This window comes from Penaeus japonicus, unplaced genomic scaffold, assembly GCF_977035675.1.
Source record: "Penaeus japonicus unplaced genomic scaffold, GWHDUDI00000001_assembly GWHDUDI00000032, whole genome shotgun sequence".
Lineage (NCBI taxonomy): Eukaryota > Metazoa > Arthropoda > Malacostraca > Decapoda > Penaeidae > Penaeus > Penaeus japonicus.
Window position 1 is genome coordinate 24,888,141 of NW_028234434.1, and position 10,000 is coordinate 24,898,140.

Here is a 10,000-nt window from a genome sequence, read left to right on the forward strand (position 1 = left end):
GAAAAAGAAAAACGAAAACAAGTAAAGAGAGGAAGAAAGAAAGAAAGAAAGAAATCCTTTGAGGTAAAAAAAAAAAAAAAATAATAAAAACAAAACACCAAATACGAAAACCGGTATTGCAAATTGCAACCGAAAATCATTGTTTAATAGATCATTGCATACAAATATTAGCATACTTTACCGGCTGACCTTTCGTTGTATCATATTGATAAACCTTAATTCATTATTGCAAAGCCCCTTTTCGTAATCATGTGGATTTGCATTGGCTTTGTTATAAATTCCGTCCAATGCGGAGTAATAATGGATGAGTCTATATCGGAGGTGTGTGTGAGTGTGTGTGTGTGTGTGTGTGTGTGTGTGTTTGTGTGTGTGTGTGTGTGTGTGAGTGTGTGTGTGTGTGTGTGTGTGTTTGTTTGTACCTGTATGTGTGTGTGTTTGTTTGTTTTTATCTGTGTGTGTGTGTTTGTTTCTATGTGTGAGTGTGTGTTTGTTTGTTTCTGTATGTGTGGGTGTTTGTTTGTTTCTATGTGTGTGTGTGTTTTTTTCTGTGTGTTTGTTTGTTTGTTTCTATGTGTGTGTTTTTTTTCTCTGTGTGTGTTTGTTTGTTTGTTTATATGTGTGTGTTTGTGTGTTTGTTTGTTTGTTTCAAGGTGCGTGTGTGTGCTTGTTTGTTTGTGTGTGTGTGTTTGTTTGTTTGTATGTGTGTGCGTGTGCGTGTGTGTGAGTGTGTTTGTTTGTTTGTTTGTTTGTTTGTTCCTGTATGTGTGTGTGTTTGTTTGTTTGTTTGTTTCTATGTGTGTGTGTGTATGCTTCTACGCGTCTGTGTCTGCATCTATGTGTATCTGTATGCCAGCCTACGTGCGAGTATGCCCACGTCTGCAAAATCCATACGCTAATAACAGGACTAATAATCTAATTCCGATCCTATTCGTTCCAGGACAAACTGCTGAACAAGCTGGACGAACACGAGCCCGAGATGGCCATGACACAGGAGGAAGAGGTGAGTAAATGACATGAGTACATTGGATGAGTCACTTTTACAGCAGAGCACCTCATGTACTACGGTTGATAGTACATCGAACTGTGTGTACTTTTGTGTGTTGACGTGTGTACTCTTGAAGTGTGCTCTTTTCATGATACATCTAATATGAGTTTTTTTTTGTTTGTTTGATGTTTGTAATATGTTGATTGTACACTAAGGAAGTGTACTGTCATGCTGTACTCTATTGATGGTACACCAATTATGAGTACTTTTAGGTTGCGATTCTGTTGATGATAGATGTTGTTGATGTTTGTTTTACGCTGTTGGTGTTATGCAGACTATGTGCATTGTTATACTGATGTATATACTATGTTGATGGTACACCAAGTTTACTATGTTGATTCGTATTGTTATGTGTTTATGTAGGATCATGTACCGATGAGGATTAAAACGTGTTCGTGTATCATGAGACTGTAAAATCGTATTAAATAATCAAATGACTTAATTAATCATTTTGATAAATAGAGAGGGTACGAGCATATAAATGAAAAAAGGCAACAATTATAATCAGATTTAGAGCAAATAGGAAAAAAAATATAGACAAATACGAGTAATTACGAATATACGAATACAAACAAGAGAAAAACAAACACGAAAAGATGAAATTAAATTAGATAAGATCATTGCCAGGAAAGTGCCACCATGAAAAAAGTGTCAAGTGCCACCGTGAAAAGCATTAAGTAAACAAGGTCTTAACCAGTACACAGAGACTTGTCAACACCAATTTTCTTAATGGTAAACTCCCCCCCACCCCTCGTCCCCCCCCCTTGCCCCCTTGTCCCCCCCACCCCCTCACCACTCCTTAAGAAGCTGATGTTCTCGGTCTTTTTATACATTCGGTAATTGCCTAAGGAGAGGTTAGAGGTTATTTCGGGTTATGTAACTTGTTTGTAAATATTGGCCGGTTTATTGGCTTTATTTATTTATTTATTTATTTATCATTTTTTTTTTGTTTTTAGTGTGTTTGTTTGTGAGTTGGTATTTGTGTGTGTGTTTGTTTGTTTGTGTGTCTGTGTGTGTGTGTGTGTGTGTGAGTGTGTTTGTGTGTGTGTGTGTGTATGTGTATGCGTATGTACAGTATGTGTGTGTGATCCAACTTATTACCATATTTCAATTCTTCATTTATTGATTATTGATTATCCATTCATTGCAATTTTGAAATCCATGCCGGGAAAAAAAATTAAAATCTATCTTATCAATGAGAAAATGGGCGTGAAGGATATACAATAGTGTCATGCTCTCTTGGTTAAAAAAATTAACTTGATATACAATACGATATATTATATATTGTGATGATCTGTATATGGTATTAGGCCGGTGGGGAAGGGGAAAGAGAGCGTTAGAAAAGAAGAGATATGAAGAAATAAAAAATGACGAAAATAACTAAATGCAAACAAACAACAATAACCTAAACGAATAAGAAACAGAAAATTGAAACAGATAGATATCAGGTAAAAAAAAAAAAAAAAAAAAAATAACAATAATAATAATAAATAAAAAATGAACAGTCAAAACAAGCAATTAGCGTTAAATGCCCATATCCACAAGTATAATAATACTATCCAAAACAGAATATCTGAAACGAGAATATCTGGAAGGCATTAAACTGAAAACTAAATGAGGCAAAACTATTAGCAACACGCATCACAAGTTGCATTGTTAATTATAACTCTTACAGCTCTTATGCCAAGTGCTCGGTTCATGATATCACTGAAGTTTAACGTGAAATTTCCTGTCGTTGTCGTTGTTGTTGTTGTTAATTCTTTCTCTTAAAAAAAAGAAAAGAAAATAAAAAAATAAAAAAGTGAAATTTCCTGACGTTGTTGTTGTTAATTCTTATTCTTAAGAAAAAAAAAAAAAAGCTAATCGCCCGGAGAATCATAAAATAAAGATCTAAAGAACTTCCATTAAAGTACACACAATCCTCTTCGGGAATTCACCATCAATCCATCAATCCATGTTTCGCCATTAGATCCCGACCCCCACCCATGCAACGAAGCAACGGCAGGTTAGATATTACGCTTAATCGAATCAGGTTTCCAGCTGCCATGTCCAAGGCACGGTAACTCCCTTAACCTGTTCTCTCATTGTCTATACGTCTGCAGGATATCCTCGCCACGCCCATCCGACCTTGGCTAACGACTTGGGGGTCTTTCGTGGGGTCCTTTTTTAAATTCCTCTTCCTCTTCTATCCCCTTTTCCCCTTTTCTATTTCAAGAAAGGTGTGGAGGGGAGGGGGAAGGGAAGGGAAGGAGGGAGGGAGGGAGGAATGTTTATGTAAATCATATATAGGGAGAGAAAGGGAGAGATACTGTTATTGATACGTTGTTGAATTAAAGGACGTATGTGATTCTATGTGCACACTTACAATTTCGATATAATGGTTGCGATAAATGACATAATAAACTCGTAATCCAACAGGCCATAAACTCCTAAACATTATTTTTTTTTCTCCTTCTTCCCATTCTGCCAAACTCTGCCGTTAAGAAATGTCAGCTCAAGACCCAAACCAATCTGAGTCTTTCTGTCAGGAGATCGGAAAACGTCAGCAACATCCAGATGAATCATCTTCCCCTCTTCCCCAACGCCCACAGACTCCCCCCCCTCCCCGCCCCCCAACTATCCCCACAATAGAAAAAAAATCCTCTTCCCATTCCCTGCTCCTCTCTTCTTCCTTTCCCCTTCTCTTTCTTTTACTAAAATGAGAGAAAGAGAGAGAGAGAGAGAGAGAGAGAGAAAAGGGAATCATTTTAACATACTCTCTTTCCCCTTTCTCTTCCCTTGCCCTTTACCCTTCCCTCACCCTTTGCTCCTTCCTCCCCATTTCATTTTCCCCTTCTTTACCCTTCCTTTTCTCTTTTCTTCCCCCCGTCCCTTCCTCTTCCTTATTTCCCCTTTTCCCTAACTCTTTAACCACCCATCTCCATTGCCTTTCCCCTCGCCCCTTTCTTGCTCCTAATCCTGTAACCTCTTTCTCAAACCCCTTTCCCTTATCTTTCCTCTTCGCCACCCCATTTCCCTTTCCCCTAAATTAGTACCCTTTCTACCCCTCCCCTTCCCCCATTTTCTCCTAAATCCCCATTTTCCTACCCCCTCCCACTTTCCCCTTAACCCCTTCACCCTCCCCATTCCCCTTAATCCCCCTTCCCCTTTCTTTCCCCTTCCCCTTAATCCCCCTTTTCCCTTCCCTTCCCCTTCCCCTTAACGCCCCTTCCGACCACACCCTCGTTACTGCGCCTGCCACGCCCCCAAGCTGCAAATTTCCGACCAGAGCTATGGCGATATATTGGTCGTTATCTCGCACCAGTCAGAGACGATTGGAAACTGAAATGGGGTTGGGAGGAGGGGGATGAGGGGTGTGGGAGGGGGAGAGGGGTGGGGGAGGGGGAGAGGAAGGGTGGGAGAGGGGAGAAGAAGTGTGGGGTATGGGGGAGAAGGGTAAGGGGAGGGGGAGAGGAAGGGTGGGGTAAGGGGTATAGGAAGGGGCGGGGGGAGGTGGAGAAGGGTGATGGGAGGGGAGAGGTGTAGGGTAAGGGGTATAGGAAGGGGTGGGGGGAAGAGGAAAGATGGGAGATGGGGAGGGATTAGGAAGGGTGGTGGGAGGGGGAGAGAAGTGGGGGAAGGGCAAAACGGTGGGGGAGGTGGAGAGGAAGTGTGGGGGATGGGTATATGATGGGGATGGGTAGAGAAAGAGGCAGAGGGAGGAAAGAAGCGGGGTAGGGGAGGAGGTAGGGGATAGAGAAGTTAGGATAGAGGGGGGGATGAGTGAGTATACGGAGGGTAGGAAAGGAGAGGAAGGGGAGGGGGGAGGGAGGAGGAAGAGGTACAAAGGATAAGGAAAGAAGAGTAGGGGAGGCTGGGGTGATGTCAAGGGGGAGAAGGAAAGGAGGTAGAAAAGAAGGATCGGGGAAGTGGGGGAGGGGGGAAGGGGGGAGGGGAGAGGAAATACGATCTGTAGTTAAGGCCGAATTACTTGCATTTTGATGATGATTTCCTTGTAATATTACTCCCAGTAGTGGCACTGTATATCAACAACTCTTTTTTTGTGATTTGATAACTAGAGATTATTATATAAATCTCCTTTCTCCTATCCATCTATCTATCTAAATTTATCCATCTATCTATATCTATCCATCTATCTATATCTATCCATCTATCTATATCTATCCATCTATCTATATCTATCCATCTATCTATATCTATCCATCTATCTATATCTATCCATCTATCTATATCTATCCATCTATCTATATCTATCCATCTATCTATATCTATCCATCTATCTATATCTATCCATCTATCTATATCTATCCATCTATCTATATCCATCTATCTATATCTATTCATCTATCTATATCTATCCATCTATCTATATCTATCCATCTATCTATATCTATCCATCTATCTATATCTATCCATCTATTTATATCTATCCATCTATCTATATCTATCCATCCATCTAAATCTATCCGCCTATCTAAATCTATACATCTATCTAGATCTATCCATCTTTCTAAATCTATCCATCTATCTGTATCTATCCATCTATCTATATCTACCCATCTATCTATATATATCCATCTATCTATATCTATCCATCTACCTATATCTATCCATCTGTCTATATCTAACTATCTATCTAAATCTATCCATCTGTCTATATCTATCCATCTATCTATATCAATTCATCTATCTATATCTATCCATCTATCTATATCTATCCATTTATCTATATCTATCCATCTATCTATATCTATCTATCTATATTTCTAAATTCTTAATCCTTCTTCTCGTCTCACCCTATCCCCTTCCTCCCCTCATACCCCTTTCCCATCCTTCTCCTCTTCTCTTCCACCTCCTCTATTCATCATCTCCACTATCCCCTTCTCCCCTATTCCCCCTGCCTTCCTCCCCCCCCTGCTCCTACTACCTCCAGCCTTCCTCCTGCTCCCCCTGCCTCCCACCTCCCCCCTATTCTCCCTGCCTCCCCCCTTCCTCCCGCCTCCCTCCTCTCCCCCTTTCACCCCCTAACTCCCCTACCTCCCGCCTCCCTCCTACTCCCCCAACTCCCCCTACCTCCTGCCCCCCCTACTCCCCCTACCTCCCGCCACCCCCCTATCCCCCTGCCTCCTACCTGCCGCCTCCCACCTACCCCCCCTGCCTCCCGCCTCCTCCTCCTGCCCCCCCCCCCCATCTTGTGTCAAGCATTCATTCCCTTATGCAAATAATGTCCCTCGTAGGAAATGATATCCTCGCGGCAACCGTAAAGTCTTCCTTTAAATAAGGAACTGAATTTCAGTCGTTAGGATTTAGGTTAGGATTCAGGATGGTGCCAGCCAGATCCTAGTCGTGGTGAAGTTTGTGATGTAGGATGGGATATGGGGTCGATTTGTTGTCATGGTGTTATGGTGAGCTTGGTGGTGAGTGGGTGGTGTTTGTGGTGATTGGAATGATGTGGGGTTTTATTGTTTTATTATTATTATTATTTTTATTATCATTTTTTTTATGGAATCACTAAAAATAGCAAGTCAGCGATTCAGTTAAAACACAAATAAATCACCATTCACTTATAAAAACATTTCCTTTTCACATCCAAAAGGAGAAACATTCTTTAAAAAAATAAACCCTTCCATCAAGAATATATGATGATAAAAAATAATCTAATAATTCCCTCGCATAGCTCACCGTCGCAACGAACCTTCCTTCACATCCTTTACACTCTCTCGTCACCACGTTCCTCTCACCCAAAGCAAAATAACTTCACACACTGTCACACTCGTTGTAAACTTCTTGCATCCAGCTTCTCACAGCCACCAGGCCAGGAAGCTTACCTGAGGTACCTCTTATCCAGGTAATATCCATGAATGTTTGAAGAATCGCTGACAGGTATGGCTATACATCTTTCGGTTTTAAGGGCTGTTGTGTGTTTTTTTTTTTTTTTTTTTTTTTTTTAGGATTGCCTGGATCTCTTTATGTCTGTCTCTTTCTCTCATTTTCGTTTTCTTTCACTCTCTTATCTTTATTATTTTTTTCGTTTTGTCTGTCGCTCTATATAATTAGCATACTCATTTTCTCTTATTTTGTGATTTTATCGGTTTTCTTGTTATTCATTTTTTCATGTCTCTCGTGCATTCACCTTCAACGTCTCATTCATTATGCATTCTTTTATCGGGTTCTCTCTATTTGCCGTCCTTCTAAACCTCATCCCACGTTGTGTTCCTCTCGTTCTCTCTTTTTTTGACGTCTCTCTCTCTCTCTCTCTCACTCTATCTATCTATCTCTATCCATCTATCTATCTATCTCCCTCTCTCTATCTATCTCTCTCTCTCTCTCCCTCTCTCTATCTATCTATATATATCTATCTAACTATCTCTATCCATTTCTCTCTCTCTCTCTCTCTCTCTCTCTCTCTCTCTCTTTCTCTCTCTCTCTCTCTATCTATCTATCTATCTTTCCTTTTTTTTACATACATATTGCGTATTTCGCCTAAAAAAATAATTAGTATTGTTATTACTTCCTCGCTGCTATCATCCACCCCGACATCTTTATTATTATCATTATCATCGTCATTCTTCTTCTTCTTCTTCTATATATATTCTCATTATTACTATTGATGTTATCGTTGCTAATATTCCAGTACAAGATGAAGAAAGTATGTTTATGGAAAGGGGAAGAAATACACTGACATTGTTGGTTTTAAAAGATGTACGCCCGGATATCGATTACCTTTGGACCGAGGAATGCTTTATCGAGTGACATTCCTTTGTGTGTGTGTTGTTGTTGCTGTCGTTGTTGTCATTTCTGTTATGTCTATTGCTATTATATTTATATTTAAATGTAATTCTTGCAATTCCTTTTGGCTTCAGAAAATAATGATACGCATTACAAGACGTTATATTCGAGAAAGAGGATAATATATATATGTATATATATATATATATATATATATATATATATATATATATATATATACATATATATATATATATACATATATATATATACATATATATATTTCGACGCAAATTCACAAACATACAAGCACGAAAATACACAAACACTTTCCAGACCCCAGGACGCGAAGAAACAAACAAAAAACACACATCCTGCAGCATCCCTCTCCCTCGCTCATCCTTCCTGCAACGGCCGCTTAATTGGACACCGCAACACCCTCGCCTCACCTGGTCTGGTGGCCTCCCCTCCCCTCCCTCCCCTCCTCCCTTCCCTCCCCTCCCCCCTTCTCTCCCCTCCACCTTCTCTGCCTCCTCTCCGTCTCTCCCTCCCGCTTCTCTGCCTTCTCCGCCTCCTCTCCCTCTCTCTCTTCGTCTCCCCTTCCCCCTTCTCCGTGACCTCTCCCTCACCCCTCTCCCTCCTCCGCTTGGTCCCTCCTCCGCTTGGTCCCTCGTCCCGCCCACCCCCATCCACCCACCTTCTCTTGCTCCTCCCCGACCCTTCCTCTTCTCTCATCTCTCAGCTTTTTCCTCCTCCCCCCCCCCTCCGCCGACTCCTGCCCTTCCCCCGCTCTCCTTCTCCCCACTCCCCTCTCCCCCCCTTTCGCTCCCCACTTTGCGTTATACCTTGAAGCCTTCGGCGACGTGTTGACAGCTGGCCCAAATATTTTCAGAATATCGTCCCTGAATATACATCTGTGTATATATATGTAGATATGTATGTATATATATGTATATACATACATATATATATATAATATATATATATATATATATATATATATATATATAATATGCATATATATATATATATATATATATATATATATATATATATTATATATATATATATAATATATATGCATATATATATATGCATATGTATATGTATATATATATATATATATATATATTATATATATATATATATATAATATATATATATATATATATATATATATATATATATATATATATATATATATATATATATATAAGATCTCGTTTTATCTTCATTATTATCATCATTACCATTACTTTTTTTTCTTTTATAACCATTATCATTATTATTGCATTTATACCTGTTACGCCAAAGCTTCCTTTGTTCTACTTATCAATCTTGCATCGTACAAAATGTGAGATGATAATTAGGATAAATTCTTTACCAGCATTTATTTCCTATATGATTTCTCTTGTCATCAATCATCTTCTCGTTGAAAGTATTTTGAAAAATGAGATGGAAAAGACTTTACCACAACAGCCTTGACAAGAAGAAGAAAAAAGAGAAAAAAAAAGATAAAACGCGTAAAAGTTTTGAAAATTAGTATTGTGTTCAGTGTTCAAACCTCAAGGCAAGCTGTATTCCCACACACACACACACCAAGCCTCGATTCAACACATTTCATTTTTGCGTCGAAATTGGCTTGCCAAAATTGTTGCTCGCGGTCACATGTTTCTGTAATGATTTTCCTATTTATATGACTTTGCCGTTTTGCTTTGGTTAGGATTCTTATACATACATACATACATACATATATATATATATATATATATATATATATATATATATATATATATATATATATATACATATGTATATATATATATATATATACATATGTATATATATTTTTTTCGAATATCTATATTTTTTCCTTTATTTCTCTTTCTCTCTCTTTCTTTTTCTTCTTCCCTTGTCTTTTTTCTCATTCTCTCTCTCGCTCTCGCCCTCCTCCTCTCCCCCACCACCCTTTTCTCTCACTCTTTCTCTCTCGAGCTATTTCTCTCTCTCTCTCTCTCTCTCTCTCTCTCTCTCTCTCTCTCTCTTTCTCTCTCTCTCTCTCTCAAACTATTTACCTCTCTCTCTTTCTCTATCGATCGACCAATCAATTTATCTATTTCTATCCATCTCTATTTATTTCTATCTATCTCTATCTATCTCTCGCTATCTCTCTATCCTTCTGATTTTATTTGTCGTATGTGCGATCTTTTGAATTGTAAATTGAGG

The 10,000-nt window shown here is 39.1% G+C and overlaps 1 protein-coding gene across 1 annotated transcript in view; it reads left to right on the top strand.

Annotated features, from left to right (window-relative positions):
- Positions 1–1,031, top strand: part of LOC147467969 (uncharacterized) — a 192,213-nt gene extending 191,182 nt beyond the window's left edge. Inside the window, exon 3 of the mRNA XM_086556206.1 lies at positions 938–1,031. Within this exon, the coding sequence (XP_086412332.1) occupies positions 938–1,012 (75 nt within the window). The 3' untranslated portion in view covers positions 1,013–1,031. The remainder of the gene's footprint in view (positions 1–937) is intronic.
- Positions 1,032–10,000: the final 8,969 nt, after the last annotated feature.